The following is a 19,510-nucleotide window of genomic DNA, read 5'->3' as shown; positions in this document are numbered from 1 at the left end:
TGGTTGCTCCTCTGCAGTCCCACTAAGTTGTTCGGGTGGGAGAGAGGGATGGTCCAGGGTGGAGTGGGACGAAAGGGAGCCCCCACCACCCAGGACTGGAGACAGCAGACATCGGGGAGACGTGCTGAGATGCATGTGTAATTGGCTTTGCCTGCACTCAGTGGACAGGTGGCATTTGCCATCACAGAGGCTCCCCCCACACCTGAGGCCTCCCCCTGCACCGCAGGGAGGCCCCAGGGCAGGGGAAACCTACAGAGGGCAGGGCCTGGGAGAGGGAGAAGGAAGGAAGGAAGGAAGGAAGGAAGGAAGGAAGGAAGGAAGGAAGGAAGGAAGGAAGGAAGGAAGGAAGGAAGGAAGGAAGGAAGGAAGGAAGGAAGGAAGGAAGGAAGGAAGGAAGGAAGGAAGGAAGGGAAGGAAAGGAAGGAATGGAAGAAGGAAGGCATTCAGAATGGTGGCGAAATAGAAAATGAGCCACTGGTTTCATTCACGAGAGCCATTCCAGGCTGCCCCACCTCCACTCTTAGAATGGAACCCGCCTCCCCAGACACTGCCCGGTGGGCTTAGCAGAGTAATCAGGCCCATGGTCACATTTCAATAGCTGGGAAGAGAAAGAAAGCCTTTCAGATTTCAACATCTTTGGGAAAGATGTGTCTACGCCCTGTCTTTCTGAGCCCACTCCCAGCAATTTTTGCAATTATTGCTCTAGTTTATTAAAAACCCACCTGGTGAGTGAGCAGCTGGTGGAGGGTGACTGGTGCGGGGAGGGGACGGGTGCAGGGGGGCTACCTTCCCAGAGGTGGTTGCTTCGGGGTGGGACGCAGAAGCTCTTGGAGATGCTCTTTCATACTTGAACTATTCAGGCCAGGTAGTTTAACCAAGAAGAAGAACGAAATGACAGTGGTGACATTTATTGCATGCTTTCTACTGTGTGCCAGGATCTGGGCCAAAGGCTTAACCTAAATGTTTCGTTGATTCCTTCTGGGAGACATTCTTATTTTTGGTCATCTTCCTGATAACTGAGACTGAGCAGTCAAGACCCAAGTCCCACAGCTACAAGTAGCAGATCTGGGATTTGAACCCAGGCCTGTCCCTGACAAAGCTATCCCCATAGGGCTGCTGAGCTCCCCTCCCCTGGTTGTTGGGCCATCCTGTTCACCTGCCCTCTTGCCCATTTCAGACCCGTTTGCTCATGACCTTGAGACCAGGAAGGTATTCATCTCATGTCTGCCCTCTGAGGAGACAGCCCCAGAGTGACTGAGGGACGTCAGCAAGCTCCGAGGGGGTGGCTGATGGACGGGGCTGTCTTGCACAGCTCCCTATGTCATGTGCACGCGCGTACCTCATTCAGTCCTGACCACAGGCCCAGGGCATGGGGATGTCGTGATGGATGTTCTGCAGACGCAGGCAGTGATGCTCAGAGGGCCGTGTGACCTCCATGAGGGGACGCCAACTGAAAGTGGCAGAGCCAAAAATCTGACCCGAAGTCTGGGCTCCTTCACCACCTTCCCGCCCAGCTGCTTACCTGCACCACCGAACACTGCACGTGGCCCAGGGCCAGGTGTGGGTGGGAGGGCGAGACACTCAGGGAGGGGCACTGTGCACCCAGCACCTTGGGGTGGTCCTGGCCGTCCCGCTCCTCCCATCACTGACCACCTCCTCTCTCTTCCTCCCTCCAGTCCCCAGTTTTCATCACTCAAGTCGGCCGGGACCTAGTCTCCCAGACAGAGGAGAAGCTCCTTCAGAAGCCCAGCAAAGAACTCTTTTCTGCCTGTGCACAGTAAGTGCCGCGGCCCGCCTGGCCTCCCCAGGCGGACCCGTCTCCCTCCCTTCCTGGGCTGGAGGCCTCAGGCCCCTCAGCCTCCTCTGGGCAGCCACACAGCTGCCCGAGAGAGGCCGCCTCTAGCCTCCTCCTGAGCACTGGGCACCTGGGACAGGTCTTCAGTGGCCGAGGACCCCAGCCAAGCCACCTAGCTATTTGTATACTTCTTAAGCAGGGAAAAAGATACCAGGGGGCCAAGGCCAAAGAAAACATCTGCTTCAAAGGGTGTTGAAAGCAAGTGGCTCTCCAGGCTGTTGAGACAGAGGAATGTGCAAAAATTTGACCCAGTCTGGGTGGTTTAGAAATCCTTCCCCGGCCCCCCAACCACCACCGCTGCCACCAACCACAGCCAGGTGGCACTGCTACAGGAGGGGGCTGCCGGCTGCCGTCAGAGCCACACCCAATCACCTCTGCAGACCGTACAACCACCCTATGGAATATGAGACAAGTCTGTGGGTGCAGTGCCAGCCGTGTACCAATTAAGCCCTCACACACAACGAAACCGTAGCACACACATTCACTGCCCACACGCACTGCTCCCCATAAGCTAACTCACGCAGGCATACAACATACCTACACGCCAAGAGACGTCCGGAGCTCAATCACTCCACACACCTGGGCGAATGGGGAGCTTTTTGCGTGCCCTTGTTCAGCCTTTGCCTCACAGGTATAAACACACCTGCTGTGTGCCTGGCACTCTGCTTGGTGCTGGGGGATGCCCTGGTGAGCAGGAGCCCAGTCCCAGCTGTCACTGAGCTTCCTGCCAGGCAGGGGGCAAGGAAGCCATCACCCCCCATGCACAGGGAGTGTGACAAAGAGGACGGACATTTAGGGAGGCCAGCCTGGGGCCCAGCCCTGTGCTAGGTGCCGAGGAGACATGGCCGTGAGCAGAATCAAACCCGGTTGCTGCCCTCTTGGAGCTAGCCATCTGTCAGATCTGACAACCAGTGAGGTCTCTGGGTTGTCACCCGGACCCTGAGGGAGTGGCCACACCAGCCCCCCATGCCAGCCCGTTTTCAGGTTTGGCAGGACACAGCTGTGAAATGCCGCCACTCCCCATGGCACCTCCCCTCCCTAGGTCCCAAGTGCCTGGGCCAGATTTGTTGGCATTGCCACTTTAAAAAGGGAAGAATCCTGTCCCTGCCTGCAGCCAGGTTCAGAACCCTGCAGGTCTGGCCTGGGGCCAGGCCCATAGTAAGTGACCAGTAAATTCTGCTGCGGGGATGAAAATCTCCCCACGGCTTTGCTGATCCTGAACCAAATCCAGAGCCTGGGCCCTCAGGGGCCTCATCCCCACTCAGCCCAACACCACCCACCACCTCGGAGTCCCTACGCTCCCCTGCACGCAGTTAAATCCGCTTCTGTTGTCATCTCCACTCTTGTCCCTTCTTCAGAAAGATCTCCATGACTCCCCCCGCCCAACCCCGGGACCTCACCTAACCCTAACTCATGATAACATGTCCCAATTTCATGTTTGTTATTTACTGTTGTGATGCCATCCACATGCTCACTGCTGTACCCCAGGCCTGGAATGTGCCCGTGCCACATACTCTGCCCATGTTTGCAGGATCATCCAGGCAATCTCAGTGACCTTCTAGAACGGTGGGGCCTCTGGACCCTGTGTGTTTGCATTTCCAAAGTCTGGAAATGGATGAGGCCGGAGCATTGCGTCTGCCTGCTGGATCAGGATGATAAAATGTTTCTCTGTTCCCTCCGAGCCAGGTCTGTCCACAACTACCTGAGTGGAGAACCCTTCCACGAGTATCTGGACAGCATGTATTTTGATCGCTTTCTCCAGTGGAAGTGGTTGGAAAGGTGAGCACTCCCCTGGCACACCCTATGTGCGTGTGACAATGTGTGTGTGTGGGGGGGGAGAGGGGGTTGGTTACTGGTTTTTCCCCTGAGAAGTGATATTAAAATCAGGTACCTCCATGGACCCATGGATCAAATTAAATTAACCACCCTTCTATTGTTAAGTTCTTGTGTATTCTTCTAGAAATGCTCTGTGCTTATTAAAGTGTACTTACACACTCTCACACTCACACTCACGTACACATACAGCATCTTGGCATCTGGTTCTGTTTTGGTTCACTGTCCTTGGGAATTCTTCGTCCATCAGAGAATGAAGAGCTGCCATATTCTTTGAATGAGTTGCATGTCCCTTATTTAACCCAATCCCCTATTGATGGACATGGAGGTGGCTCTCAATTTTGTGTGCAACCTTCCCTAAGTAATGAAAAACTTCGTACATATACCTCTATGTACTTTTCAAGTACGACCATAGAAATTGCTAGCAGAGGCATTTCAGGATCCAAAAGCACCGATGCTAAGCTGTGAGGGCCTGCTATGGTGAGGGCCTGCTATGGTGAGGGCCTGCTATGGTGAGGGCCTGCTATATCGCCCTCCCAAGCAGCTTGTTCGATTCCCAGTCCTGCCAGTGCCCCAGTGCCTGTTTCCTGTCAGCTTCAGCAACACCGTTCTCATGTCTTCCCGTCCCATACATGTGCAGCAATGTTCCTTTGCATTTATCTTTTCATCTCTAACGTTGGGTGAGACTGAGTATCTTGTCATATTTTATTTGCTGCGTCGTTCTCTGCCAAGTACTCTCATATGCATGGTGGTGACTTGGCCAGGCAGATGTGGCCTCCATGTGACTAATGAGGAAGGAGAGACCTAGAGGGGACGTGGCTTTCCTTGTCACCCAGCAGGCCAGTAGTATAGCCAAGGGGGTCCCTGGACCAGCACTCCTGGCACAGTGCTCTGCCCACCATGTTTCAGGATTTGCAGGGCAGGGTGATGCCTGCATTAAGTCCATTCTGGGCTAAGCTGGTAGATGAGGCTGGGAGAGCAACCTGTGCCCTGAAGGCCTGGCACTCGCAGCCATCTGTGTCTGCTGTGGTTAGAGAGCATGGAGCCATCCTGCTGCTGGGTATGTATCAGCACCTTTGCTGGCTGAGGCCCCTACAGAGGCTCAGGAAGCTTCAGGACACAAACCCGCTAGAAGCCCCATTCCCGGTCCCTCCCTGCCCACTTCAGGAAGCCAGAGTAAAACACTGCCTGTCAGCCGCTCAGGGACGTTTCTCTGCACCCTGACCAACGGGAATGACAGAGTGAGCAGTGGACGGCCTTCTCTGTTAGCCCACTGACTGTCACTGGCCACCTTACAGGGTGATTTGAGCAGTGGGGACTCCCACTACAGAGACCCCCAAAGGGGGCCATGTCCTTTCTTCCTAGAGTTCTAATAATGACATTTGAACAGCAGCTTACAGAAAGCCTTTGGATGCAAATGCCTTTTCGATATCTCCATTTCATTGAAGATGCAAGGCTCAGAGAGGTTGATGGATTGTCCTTGGGTCACACAGCAAGGGCCTGGCAAGGCTGGAATCTGAACTCCAGGTCCGTCACTCAAATCCTTCACCTTTCGTCTACCCAACACTCCCATTCCAACAGAATCCAGCTGTGGCCACTGACTTTTACCTACTTGTGTGTACCAAGCACATGAAATGGAGAAATGGACTTTTTAAATCTGAGAAGTTAAGCCCTTTTGCATTAAGTTGTTGAATCCAGTAGGGACCATCCTAAATGACTGACAACACACTGCCTCCCCCTCCACCCTTTTTTTTGTTTGGTAACAAGATCATGGCCCCTTAATGCTGTACTGTTGAAATATTAAAAGGATTCTTTCCCTCCCAAGGTTAACCAAGAAATTCCTCGGAAATTGTATTACACTTATTTCCCCTAGCAGAGGAGTTCTGCGGTAATGTCGACCGACTGTTTGTTCTCCATGTATCGTAAACTGTTAGGCCCGGACGCCTTCATGTGGTTTCGAGGGCAGCTGTAGGAAACGCTCCCAGGGCGCATGGCGGACGCTGGCGCTCGGCAGGTTTCTCCAGGGCCCGGGCTGCTCGTGTGCAGAAGAAAGATACAGAGCAATGGCCAGTCCTGCCGTAGGGCAGCCCTGTGCTACTGGTGGGGCCTGGGCCCCGCATCCTAAAGAAACGCCAGATAGGAGAGTGAGTCACAGCATGTGAATTCCAGATGGCGTGGCCTGGGGTTTCAGGGCTGTCCTGTGAGAACAGCATGGTCCAAAGATGTGATTTCCGGTGAAACCCAAATCCTCCACTGGACCCAGCAGCCAGAAGAGTTTTTGTGGAAGATTCATTCAAGAGCTGCTGGGTGACCAGAAGCTCACGGGTCTTTCTCGGGCTGACCCAGTTCTTTGGCCAATTCAGTCTCATTCCAAGCCCCACCCTGGTCAGGATCTTGGGGTGGAGCTGGAGGATGCTCAAAAATAGTCCTGCAGATCCAAGAGCCAATTTTAATGTCGTAAAACTGATTGTTTTCTTACCCATTTCATCAGTTGATGGACATAGACGTTGTTTCCGTATCTTGGCTATTGTGAATAATGCTGCAATGAACATGGGAGTGAAAATGTGGTGGTGGTGGTGGTGGTGGTGGTGTGTGTGTGTGTGTGTATATATACAGAGGGTGCCAAAAAATGTATACGCATTTTAAGAAAGGAAAACTGTATTAAAATTGTAATAATATATACCAACAACAAAAGATGAACACAAGTCACGTTTGACTTCTGCAATTACAAGAGGGGCTCAAAGTGGTTACCATCAGCGTCCAGACACTTCTGATGACGGCGAACTCCTGCTTGAGCAACGTTGACCAAAGTGTCCACTTGTATGCAATTTTTTGGCATATATACATATATCCCCACGTATCCACAGTGGAGTATTATTCAGCCTTAAAAAAGAAGGAAACCCTGCCATTCATGACCACATGGCTGAACCTGGAGGACACTTGCTAAGTGAAATAAGCCAGACACAGAACGATAAATACCGCATGATCTCACTTACATGTGAAATGTAAAACAGTCAAAATCATAGAAGCAGAAAGCAGAATGGTGGTTGCGAGAGGTGGGGAGGGGATTGGGGAAATGTGGAGATGTTGGCCAAGGGTGCGAAGTTTCAGCCACGCAGGATGAGTACGTTCTGGGGACGCAGCGTGCAGCGTGGTGACAGTTGCTAACAGTACTGCGTTGTATACTTGAACTTCGCTGCGTGGGTAAGTCTTAAGGGTTCTTACCAGAGAAAGAAAAGAAGGAAGGAAGGGAGGGAGGGAGGGAAAGAGGGGGGAAGGAAGGAAGGAGGAGGTTGGGGGAGGGAGGAAAGAAAGACAGAAGAAGAGAGAGGGTAATCATGTGAGGTGATAGGATGTTAATTAGCTTGGTTAGGTGACCACTTCACAGTGTATACGTGTATCAAAACAGCACGTTTACACTGTCCGTTATACCTCAGTAAAGGTAAAAAAAAGCTGATTATTCGTAGCCAAACAGGCCAGCGCTGAAAAAGCACAAGTTATCTGCAACACAGATTCCGCATCTTAACACGTTTGTTTACTTACTCCGAGAAGTCCCATCCTTGCCTCGTGGTCAGAGGCCCTGTCTGATTAGACATGCTACATGGCTTTGGCTAATTAAAGTGGGGCGTCTGGAGACACGAAGTGATGATTACTTCCTAAATTCTGCTTTTGGCAGACAGGACCTTCTAGTGTTCTGGAGCTATGGGAAATATAATAAAGAGGCCTCGGTGGAAAGGTCAGGAGCCAATGGTGACAGATTGCTGAGACGAGACTTGGACACAGGTCTTCTCGGGGCTCTGCCAGGCCTGGGCTGGAGGAGCAGGAAGGAATAGCCCCGGGCTCCTGGGGAGAGAGTGCTGTAGACCTGCTAGGCAGACAGAGGTGTGCAGGTGTGGGGAGGGCTGCGGTTTCCTTGTCCTCCGTGGGACACTGAACCTCTGTGGCTCCTGGCCCCCTCCCCTCTCCATGCACAGAGGACACAGCTTCCTTCTGAGTTTAGCCACCTGATTTGCATTTGGGAGAGAGGGGGGAACCACACGGAAAGTGCGGTCAAGCGGCTCCAGCTCACATTTTTCAAGCCTTCTGCCCTTTTGCTCTTCTCCCAGGCTTCAGGGCGACCTGGCCTGGTGGGCTGGGATTTGAACACCCAGCCCCAGAGTAAGTCTTTGAGGTCCCATCTGCAGCGATGAATCCTGGGGTCCCCTGGCCTGGTTAGGAGGGCATGGAGTTGTGCTTCGCACCCACTCTGTTCAATGCTGCCAGTGTCTGTTGCTTATGGGTTCTGCATCTTCACACCATGAGACCAATGTTGGATTCTTGCTTTTTTCCAGGCAACCAGTCACCAAAAACACTTTCAGGCAGTACCGAGTGCTAGGAAAAGGGGGCTTTGGGGAGGTAAGTGAACGTCCATGTTTTCAGTTCCCATTCTTTACACACCTTTTCTGTCCCCTCTGGATCTGCCTAAAGTGTCCTGAGCAGCAAACAGCTTGGTTGTGGGCCCCCTGGTGGAGAGGGAGGGGGAGGCTCAGAGCCTTTGGGAAGGTCAGATGTGTCTAAAATGGGAAAGGAGAGTGTGGAGCAGTCTCCTTGTGTGTGGCAGTGGAGGTGAGACAGAGTTGCTCTTGCAGCCAGCCTCAGGCAGGGTTCCAGACTGGAGAGGAGAAATGGGCGTTCTTAGCTGTGTTTGGAAGGAGAAGTGAGGACATGAGGGGCCTAAACGAGTTGGCCAGAGAACGCTGTCGATATGCACTGTTGAACTTTGTCTGATCCCAGCAGTGAGGCAAGCCTTATTATTCCCATTTTAGAGATAAGGAAAGCTGAGGTTCAGAATGGTTAGGGAACCCAGCCAAGGGCACACAACCAATAAGGGGCAGAACTAAGATTAGCAGCCAAGTACCCTGGTTTCCATTCCTCTGAATTATAAACTCGGGCTTCTCGGGGGTCTCTCATCACTGATCCCCCAACAAGCATCTTCTACCAGCAGCTGGGGCTTGAAAGTCCCCAGTTAGCAATGGTTGCATCTGGTTGGAAACTTAGGACAGAAAATCTAGTGGCCTGTGAGAGAGGAAGGTGCTTTAGGCCCCGGCCAGTCATCTAAACATCAGCATAAATGGCTTCTAGATCTAGGATCCACCTAAAGTGTGGGGAAGGAGAGCAGAGTGGGCCTGAAGCCAGATGTTGAGGGCAGGGCCCAAGGCAGCTGTGGGTCCAAGGCCAGGCATTGTCCGGTCCTGTGGCTGAGGACTCCCACAGGGCCAGGCGTGGCCAGCTGTGGCCCCAGCAGTCCCCATCCCGAGGCCCAGCGTCCTGGCCATGGAGGAGCTTCAGGCAGGCTTCACGTGTTCCATCTGTTTGGCTCCTTCCTTCCGTTCCTTTTTTATTAGTTTCAGGTGTACAAAGCAATGTACTAGACATTTACACCCCTCACAAAATGATCACCCCTCCTCACCAGTCTCCTACCCTCTGACATCGTACACAGCTGTTACAACTCCATTGACTATTCCCTATGCTGTGCTCCACAGGCTGTGACCTTGTATGTCTATTTAATTATAGTTGACATTCAATATTATTCAACTTCAGCTTCAGGTGTACAGCACAGTGGTCAGGCATCTACACTCTCCATGAAGTGGTCTCCCTAGTAAGACGTGTGCCCATCTGACCTCCTACAAAACCTTTACAACATTATTGATTATATTCCTCAAACTGTCTTTCATATCCCCGTGGCTGTATTGTGACTACTAATTTGTATTGTGCTTTCTAATCCCTTTGTCTCCTCTCCCATCCCCACCCCCCTCCCATCTCCTTGGCTTCTTTCTTGCACCTTAGGTCTGTGCCTGCCAGGTTCGGGCCACTGGTAAAATGTACGCCTGCAAGCGCTTGGAGAAGAAGAGGATCAAAAAGAGGAAAGGGGAGTCCATGGCCCTCAACGAGAAGCAGATCCTAGAAAAGGTCAACAGTCAGTTTGTGGTGAGTATCCGGGGCCCAGTGACGGGCGACCCTCTAGAGACCAGGGCTTCTGTCCCTGGGGAAGTGGGTGGTCCTTCAGTATGGCAGCTCCCCATCCGCAGGGAGGTGAAATGCAGTGAGAAGAGTAAGCTGCAGAAAGGCAGCCAGACGCTCCTCTGTCACAAGGCACCACATGGTCAATGATGGCTGACTTTGTCCTGTCACCAGAGCTAGGCTGGCTCCCCTCTGTGTGTAGAACTTGGGCCTGACTCTGCAGGACCCCCTTATAAGCTCCTCGGTGGACAAAAGAAGCCCACCCTGGGCCCAGCCAAGGAGCTTTGTTTCCACAGAGCTCTGTAGGCTGGTTTCCTCATGGCGGAGATGGTGGAGTCAGCCTTTGGAGAGGCGCCATCTTGTTATGTTTATGTCCGCGGTGTTTCTCCGTCTAAGCTAAGCTCTGTTGCTGTAACAAATTAACCCCAACTCACAGTAGCTGAAAACACCAAAGACTGTTCTGTCACTCGCATGGGATCCAGTCACCGGGCCACCCTCCTCCATCTTAGTCATGGAAGTGTGCTCTGGGGTGCAGGCAGTGACAAGCCTCACTTCTGCCTGCAGTCTGTGGGCCAGAGCTCGTCCCTGCAAGGGGCACGCCACCTGCAGGGAGATGTGGAAGAGTGTATTTGGTCAGCTCTAAGTGTCTCTGCCACATGTCACTACAAAAAAACAATGTATGTACAAGGTAAAAATTCAAACAGCACAGACAGATACAAAATAAAAACAAAAGCCTCCTTCTTTAAGGAACCATTTCCACATGTTCGATTCATTGAGCATGAATGTTTAATTTCCCCTTAAAATGTAGATTGTTTTCTATATCCAGATCTATGGCTGCACCTTTTTTTAAAACGCTGTGCGCCATTCCCCTGGTCTACAGGGAAGAGAGAAACCAGAACCTATGCAGCCAGTCCCCATGGATAGGAGCGTTTCTGGTTTTGAAGCCACTGCAAACCAGGCTGCGATGTCCATCCTTGAACCTCCCTTTGGCACGTTTCTGTGAAAGTGTCTGCAGGATGTATGCTGTGTCAGAGGGTGTGTGTGCCTTCCGTTTGGTAGCTCTCCGTGAAGGTTGCCCCAGTTAAACGCCCACCAGCTGTGTGTGAGAGCAAGACATGCCATGGGCCTCGTGCTCGCATTATTCCCTAGAAAGGGGTGGTTATAAGGTGACGCTCAAAGGGGACAGAAGTGTGCGTCTCTGGGTCTCATCCCAGGCTGCCACCAGCTGCCAGCCCCACCCAGCAGATGGGGTTGTGTGGGACGCAGTGGACGAGACCAACACCACCCATTATTTTGACCCCAGGCCTCTTTGATTCTGGAACCTTCCTCGGTGCTGCCAGCCCCCTTCAATAGGGACCACTGTCGCCATCTCAATGCTGTAGCCCTCGTCAGTAAAAGAAAGGACTGTTCTGGCTCTTGTCGGGGTTGGTGATGGTAGTTTCTAATCAGGGAAAGGCTGTGTGCCTGGCAGACCTGAAGGGACACGTCTTCAAGGGCGTGGACCTTCCTCGACTGTCCCCTGTCCTCTGCCCCTCCTGGAGTCCTTCCTAGGTGATCACCTGGGTAGGTGTGGGGAGGGTCGGGGAGCAGCGCTGTCCGTTGGTGCCAGAGCACAGTCCCCAGAGCTCTCACCCTCACTGCCATTGTCTCCTTTCTCAGAAATAACCCTGTTGATCCTGATATTTGTATCCAAGTTTTCTGGCCCAGCCTATCTCCAGCCGGGTCCATGGTGGCCAGATTTCATTTGTACCATCTCTGTAAGTGGAGAAGGACGACTACCACCCAGTGTACTTTGCCTCAGACGCAGTCCCGCCGCCTCTCCCACCCCCCATGGCCTCTGCCCATGCGCCTCAGGCTGGTCTCCACCAGCAAGGGACTAGATCCCCTCTGCTTATGGTCCCTCTGGCCAGGCGTGTCCTGCGTGCAGCGGGAGACTGTCTCTGCCACGCTGATTTCCACTTCATGAAGCCCCGCTGGCCACCTCCACAGCCCAGTCCCGCGTCCCTGCAATGATGACGTTTGACGGCATCTGGGCCTTGCTTTTCTTGACCAGCCAACAAGGCAACATACAGTTTTGGCCAACTAATGCCTGCATGTGCTTTTGTGGTGTAAACACAAAGTCACCATCCTGGCCGGATCCCTGAAAGGGCAGGGGACCCGGTGCCACTCCCCCTTTGCCTCCTCACCTGGAACCACTGAATTGGAAGGTGTGAGTCCTTCATCAGCCCAGAGGGGCAGCGGACAGGGCGCTATGAGGCTGTCTGGGTGCAGGGGGGTGGCATGAAACTGCGTCAGCTCCCCCGCCAGCTTAGAGGACCCTGAGGAGGAAGAGCAGAAGGGGGGGCAGTTGGCAGAATCTCACGGTGCTGCTGTCCTGTGCTCCCAGGTCAACCTGGCCTATGCTTATGAGACCAAGGATGCACTGTGCTTGGTTCTGACCATCATGAACGGGGGGGACCTGAAGTTCCACATCTACAACATGGGCAACCCTGGCTTTGAGGAGGAGCGAGCCTTGTTCTATGCGGCAGAGATCCTGTGCGGCTTGGAGGACCTGCACCGTGAGAACACCGTGTACAGGTGAGCAGGCTCACCCGTCCTCCCACCTGGGTCTGAGTGGGTGGGGACCCGTCCCTGCCTTGGGTCGTTGGTCATTCCTGGCCTGGGAACCGAGGCCTAGTCATTGCCCTCGTGGGTGAAGGTGCTTGAGTCAGATAAACTCCCACCTTGGAACTGAGTGAGTGAGGTGGGCTGCTGAGGCGGGCCAAACGTGGTGGCCACTGGTCCCTTCACTCAGTGCCCGAGGAATCGCGGTGGAGCCTGTGGCTGTGGCCTGGACCCAGCCCCAGGAAGACCTCAGGAGGGTCAGCACCACCAGCAGGCCTCCTTCCGTCCCACACTGCCCGACCTTGCAGGACCGGGTCCAGGTTCTGGCAGCAGAGTCCTGCAAACTTGTCTCACAGACCTCCTCAAAGAATTCTGACACATTTCTGTGCCCTCATACACTTTAAGTAGACATCTGAAATAGCCTATCATATGTTTAAATAGTGGTTAATACTCATATTTTGAAACTGAACAGTGATATCGCATTTTTAAAGGTATCCAGTGGAATCTAATTGTTGTGGCAAATTGATTTCCACTATCATCCATCTAAAAAATGCATGAAACTCTTTAATGGTGAGGAATTTCCTCCCATTTTCTCCTCCACTCCCTCCCTTCCTCCCTCACAGAATGTTTTTATAAAGTAATGTAATTTTTTGCCTAAAAGTCTTTCATTGATCAGCATTCAGCTCTGAAACATGTGGATATATAAGTTTTGTTGTTTTTAATTTCTTAAGTATCAAAATAATTTCTTCTGTTGAGTTGCCATTGTAGTTATTACTACCGTGTTTCCCCAAAAATAAGACCTAGCCAGACCATCAGCTCTAAAGCATCTTTTGGAGCAAAAATTAATGTAAGACCCGATCTTATTTTACTATAAGACCGGGTCTTATATAATAATGATAATTAATAATAATAATAATAATATAATCTAATACCTGTTCTTATTTAACTATAATATAAGATCAGTATAATATAATATAATAATATAATAATATAATACAATACCGGGTCTTATATTAATTTTTGCTCCAAAAGACGCATTAGAGCTGATGGTCCGGCTAGGTCTTCATTTTGGGGAAACATGGTAGGAGATCCCACTTCTAATGGGGACCTTGGAGAAGGACACCATAGTAATTAATATTCAGGAGCTGGGCGGGGCCTGTTTTTCTTCTGCCGGTTAGGAGACGAGCTGGGAGGGGAGATCCCAAAGGACGCCATGAGAGGCATTATGATATTAAGGACCTAGAAATCCCAGCCTTTGGGAACCCCCTGGGCAGTTCCCCCACAGATCCCCAGCACACAAACCCCAGTTTGAAGACTTTTGCCATGGAGCCCTTGGTGGAGATTATCTTGGGAGTCCAAGGTTTTCAAAACAAGAAGGAAGGTCTTGACGACATGCCCTTCCCCCCCCCCCATCTCCCCATTTATGCTTTTGTTTTCATTCAAGTGAGAAGAGAGTCAGAACAGTTTTCCTAAGAGTGGGAGAAAGAATCCTCCACTTAATTGCCTTTCATTAAAAAAAAAGGAAGGCGGCCCACCGAGTTCCAGCCTGAACACTTGCCTTGGCCTCTCGTGGGCTGGGGTTCTGGCCTGTGCCCACTGGCCCACTCTCCAGTCCTGTGGCTGCTGGTTTTTTGAGTCAATGGCTCTTGCCCTTATTTGGAATTATTAACACATCAAAAAAATGCAAATTAAGTAACAACAACAACAAAAAGTATTTTGTGATGAATAACTACATACGAAAAGCAATTATCACTTTGTGAGGCTGCCCACGGCATTTGGGCACATTAACCATGCCCCATGAGGACAGCTGCCATCAGTTAAATCAACAAAACCAGTTGGTTGAGAACCAATCCTCAACCCAGATGCTGTGTATTGTTTTCCCAATGGTGAGTTGCACATACACCGTCCTACTGGCTGTTCTTTTACTCATGGGGAGACCTTTTATTAGTAAAACTAGACACTTCTGCTGCCTATTCCCCCTACTGGGAATGGAGAGGTTCTCTTTCTTAGGAGCATGATTGTCTCATCAAAGAGAAGAGAGACATTAGAGACAGGAGAAGGTGGCCACACCTACAGCTGTACCTTCTGGCTGCAATTTCTCCCAGGCTGTGGCTCAGCTGGAGTTGGGAGATATCCCAGGATCCTGGGGCCCCCTTCCAAGGGGGTCATTCTCCTGGGGGCAGCCATCCTCATCCCTACGATTCTCTGTCCCAATTCTACAGCTGGTGCTTTGTTTTCAGTAACTTCCCTCCCTTTATTCCCAGGCCCTGCTCTGCCTTCAGGGCCCCCCAGGGCCTCCTGAGACCTCAGGGTCTTGCCAGTCCTGGGGGGTCTGTCACCACCCCAGCCAGATGTGTTCTCAGCCCTGGGGGCTGACAGTATGTGGACAGGAGCCAGGACCAGCCTTGGCCTAACCTCCTTCCTAGTCACTCTCCAGGGTCGGGAATATCCCTGTGACAAACACTGGAAGGAGAGAAATTAGCCCAAGATTGTCTTCACCCAGAGAGAGGACAGACAGCCTGAGCCAGGAAGTGGGGAGGAAATCTGCAGGCCTGGCTGGCCCAAGGGGTCCCCCCAGATGCACGTGTGCCCTTGCTGCCCAGAATAGCCACACTCACATCTTGTGATCTTTCCCTTTCAGAGATTTGAAACCTGAAAATATCCTGCTGGATGATTATGGTAAGTCAGGGAGCCGCTCAGAACATCCTTTTCCTACTGTGTAGCTGAGGTGAGCATCGCAACCCAAAGGGAGCAGAGGGCCTTCCGGAGACTCAGGCGCCCACCCTGGGCCCACGGGAGGGCAGTGGGCAAGAAGGAGGAGGACCCTTTCCATCTCCTCTGTCCTGGGATCCTGGGGAAGGCAGTGGGCGTGGCTAAAGCTCCCACTTGGTAAGAAGCCGTGTGGCTCAGTGGAGAGAGACAAAGGGGGGGAGGGAGGAGAAGGAGGAGGGGAGAGAGAGAGAGAGAACTATGTGCTGAATGAGGAGTCCAGAATTTCAGAGATGCTGGGCAAATACTGAACTCTAGCACAACTTCTCTGTACCTCATCTTCCTTGTTTGTAAAAGGGAAACAAGGGGCCCTGCCCTGCCTACGTCAGAGGGTGGTGGTGAAGTTCCGACAAGATAGCTTGAGGGGAAATTGTTTTGTCAACCATAGCCAGTTATAAGTCTGTTAGTCATTAGTGTTTGTACATCACTATTGTTATTTTTCTCTTGTGTGCACGCATGGCTAACAAGGATAGCCACAGCAATGCCTCACAACTGCATAGGCTGTCAGGCCTAGGAAATGCTTTTGATGTCTTTAATTTGAGTAGATCTTCCCATCTCCACAGAGGGCAAAGAGCTGGCATCCCTGTGCCCATTTTACAGATGACAAGATGAAGGCTCAGAGGAGCCAAGTTGCCGTGGTCACCTAGCAATATCAGTGGGGAGCCAAGAGCAGAGGCCAGATCCCCCAGTGTGCCCCAGACACCAGGCAGCCCCAGATAGGGTAGGGGACCGGTCGTTGGTGACCTGGTGATGCTGCCATGTGGAGGAGCAGGCAGAGGGCCCGGTGGCCACCAGGCTTCCTATTCCCTGCTGGTCTCAGAGCCGTGCCCACCACTGACCTCTGCCCCAATGGCTGGAATCCACATGCTCCCTTCACCCTTCCTGCTTTTGTCAGGAGCCACTGAACCTGGGGGACCCACGCAACTCTGGCCTGGCCGTGGACCCTGGCATTGGGCTTTGCTGAGGTCCAGGCTGTGGGGGCCCTGGCACCCGCAGACGGGGATGGGGGCAGTGTTCCTTCCTGCAGGGTCAGATGTGGCCGTGACCCCTGTCCCTGGGTGGGCCACCAGCTGAGACAACATGAAGACGAGCGCTCAGCATGCTGTCTCAGCCTTTGAGGGTCAGTCCTGGATGGGAGCTCTGAGCCATCTCCCAGTCTCCAGGGGCCTGGGCATCTTCCATCTTGTTTCTCTAAAGGGAGCAAACCACCTCCAAGACTACTGAGGCAGGGCAGGGAGTTGCTTTCAGAATTGCTTTATAATTTTTCCCCTTAAGCAAATTGTTGCAAAATGTCAGGAGAATCTCACATTTTTTCCATGAAGCAATCCCAGAATCAGGCCAAGGCATTTTAAACTTTGTGACCTCAGCCTTCCAAGAAGCCCATTAGAGCATTTTATGAGGCAGGTCGGCTAACGTCCAGCCAAATTCAGGCGTCCTTTTGCATCTTTATGTGTTTCTCCTAAAAAATAATGATTTACCCACATCCTCTGACACCTGGACTCTCCCAAGGGTCTGCTGTCACCCTGAAATAGCAGATTGGAGTGCCCCTCTCTGTGCAATAAATGAAAACACAGAGTTCACATGCCTTGCCCAGGGGTACACGGCAAATCTGTGGCCCTGCCTGGGGTGGGGGCGCAAATGCACCACCTGCTGACCCTGCTCTTCCCCTTCAGGCCACATTAGGATCTCGGACCTGGGCCTTGCCGTGAAGATCCCCGAGGGAGACCTGATCCGTGGCCGGGTGGGCACCGTCGGTTACATGGGTAAGTTTGGGTGTGGCCCCTGCCCACACCCGTCCCTGGACTCTTTGTGCGGCTCTGATCAAAAGTGGACCCTCAGTGGGAGGTGAGAGGTCTTAGCCAGGTTGGGGGCAGCATTGGATGTGACTTGACTCAACTGAGCTCTCTGTAATCCCCAACCCCAGCCCCACCTGTGTCTAAAGCCAAGCCATTCTCAGGCTCAGTGGCCAGGGATGGCACACAGCACTGCTCAGAAGTGGGGGTCCGGTGGGTTGGCGGGCAGCCTTTCCGTGAGAGGCTGAGACGAGGGAGGTCATTAGGACAGGCTCAGAAAGGAGAGAAGCACACCACTTCTGTGTCACCAAGCGTGATTCTAAGTAGACACCAGCCTTGAGCTCCTGGCCCTGCCTCTCCTGAGGCGACTCTGAGACTGTCTTCCTGGGGCTGCAGGGAAGAGACGGAGTTACATCCAGTCCCCTGGATCCATCCCCTTCCAATTAGGGAGCGCCCCTGGGCTTCTTCTGCACACCTCACACACATGCCTTCACTCACCCCAAGGGTAGAGGGCTCCAGAAAGCTCTGGGGGCCAGGGATGTGGTTGTCCTCTGCCACCCTCATGCCAATAGCACGTGCACAGGATTCTGTATGTGGTGGTGCTAGAGGGTCCTTTTCAGACTGCATGACATTTGGGAACCTGTGGGATTTGTTTCTGTGTGTATGTGACTGTGTGTATACACATGCAAATGCTGATGGTTGGACGATAGATAGAAGATGATAGATAGATAGATAGATAGATAGATAGATAGATAGATAGATAGATAGATAATGGATGGATAGGTGGGGGACTGACAGATCTACCTGCACCTGTGTACATGTCTGCTGTGCACCTGTGTGTGTCTCCTCGGTGCAGCGTGGCATGTATCTGTCTACACAGCCCCTGTTGCGTACATGCCAACACGTGTGTGTACATTTGCCTCTGGATATGTGTGACCTGCCTGATGACGTGAAACTATCTTTTTTGCACTTCTATGGTGAATCTATAAGTCATTTTATCAAAGTAGTAGGGAAGCCATAGGAAGAGTCTGTTTGAATTCCAGGTAAATTTAAAATCATCTTTAATTTGAGTGAACATGCCCTCGTTCATTGATACAAATGTATATATGCGACACCCACTATGTGCCAGCTGTCATACCTGTTACTGGGACACAGCAGTGAATAAAGCAACTCATATTCTAGGGGAAGACATTAAAGGAGTGGGATGTTTCCATCCACTGTGGTCAGGCTTCTGAAGCCACAGAGTCCTGTGGGAGCATAGAGGAGAGCAATCAGGGTAGGCTCCTTGGAGGAGGTGGTATATGTAGCAGTTGGTGAGTAGGAGACAGCAGGGGAAGCTGTCCAAGCCATGACGTTCAAGGCTTCATGAGGAACATTATCTCTACTGGGAGCAGGACTTCTGAGGCCTGGCTGGCATGAGTCACAGCCCTGCGCCCGGGTGCCTGGGCTGTCCTGCCACCAGCTGTCTCTCACCTTTCCTCACTCCCCTCCTCTGCCCCCAGCTCCAGAGGTCCTGAATAACCAGAGATATGGCCTGAGCCCCGACTACTGGGGTCTGGGCTGCCTCATCTATGAGATGATCGAGGGCCAGTCACCGTTCCGAGGCCGCAAGGAGAAGGTGAAGCGGGAGGAGGTGGATTGCCGGGTCCTGGAGACCGAGGAGGTGTATTCCCACAAGTTCTCCGAGGAGGCCAAGTCCATCTGCAAAATGGTGAGCTCCTGGTGAGCCAGAGGCTGCCCTTGGGCCAGGTGTCCAGCGGTGTTTCCGCTCGCCGCTCCCAGCTGAGAACAGCAAACGACTGCGGTGGCCCGGGTCTGGGCACGTTAGGGTGTGGGCAGTGAGACCACGCCAGAGGTGCCGGAGCTGCTGCTGCACTGGGGTGGTCGGCGAGGCCACGGCTGCTGGGTGGTGATATTCTCAGTCTTTGAACATCTTATAGCCCAGCATTCCCTCTATAAGTGGCATGCTGGTCACACCTATATGGCAGTATCAATGGGTAGTGAGATTTGACCCATCTAGGCAGGGCGCACGTGAGGAGTGACACTTAGATAGGCGGCAGGGGGAGGGGGGACAGATTGGGGCTGGGAAGCCAGACAGAGGAAGGAGTGCCAAGAACCATCAAAAATGGGGCTGGAAGAGAGTCCACCCCTGGACCACTGCCCTTTCCTTCAGCCTGGCCAGGGGCTTTATGGGGGAATGGCCACTTCCGGCTCCTGCCTGGCTCTTAGGCTCCCAACTTCTGCTGTGCCCCTTGGGGCCCTCCTCCCTCTGGTGCCCAACACAGCTGTGCTGGCACCCACACCTCAGGCAGCTGCCCTCCAGTGGCGGCCACACAGAGACCGGGGGGCCTGAGTGTCCAGTCTGCGCACTTGCAAGCACATGGACATTCTCTCCTGGAGTGTTGCTGTACCCAGAGCAGCAGGCAGGCAGGTGGGACCTCCCACCTCTGAACCGTGTGCATAGCAACTAGGCTGGAGTGTGGAGAAGAGCAGGCCTGGGAGCGGAAGAAAAGTAGCAAAGCTTGTGCTGCTAGAAAACCAGACGCTGCACTGCTGGGGGCTTAGGAACCACCTGGCCTGGCTGCCCGTCCCCAGGAGGCCCCTCTCCTGGATCCATCCACCGGCTGCTTGACCACTTCCTCTTACCACCTTCAGT

General features: G+C 52.7%; 1 protein-coding gene across 2 annotated transcripts in view; it reads left to right on the top strand.

The window, feature by feature from the left end:
- Positions 1-19,510, top strand: part of GRK5 (G protein-coupled receptor kinase 5) — a 197,634-nt gene that overhangs the window by 168,083 nt on the left and 10,041 nt on the right. For both annotated transcript variants that reach the window (XM_019725274.2, XM_074338979.1), the window contains exons 5-12: positions 1,677-1,777; positions 3,542-3,634; positions 8,020-8,083; positions 9,515-9,655; positions 12,075-12,265; positions 14,934-14,971; positions 16,735-16,824; positions 18,357-18,565. In XM_019725274.2, the coding sequence (XP_019580833.1) occupies positions 1,677-1,777; positions 3,542-3,634; positions 8,020-8,083; positions 9,515-9,655; positions 12,075-12,265; positions 14,934-14,971; positions 16,735-16,824; positions 18,357-18,565 (927 nt within the window). The remainder of the gene's footprint in view (positions 1-1,676; positions 1,778-3,541; positions 3,635-8,019; positions 8,084-9,514; positions 9,656-12,074; positions 12,266-14,933; positions 14,972-16,734; positions 16,825-18,356; positions 18,566-19,510) is intronic.

The sequence above is a fragment of the Rhinolophus sinicus genome, linkage group LG07, assembly GCF_036562045.2.
Source record: "Rhinolophus sinicus isolate RSC01 linkage group LG07, ASM3656204v1, whole genome shotgun sequence".
NCBI lineage: Eukaryota > Metazoa > Chordata > Mammalia > Chiroptera > Rhinolophidae > Rhinolophus > Rhinolophus sinicus.
The sequence above is the reverse complement of the archived record's forward strand: the minus strand, read 5'-3'. Positions and strand labels throughout refer to the sequence as shown.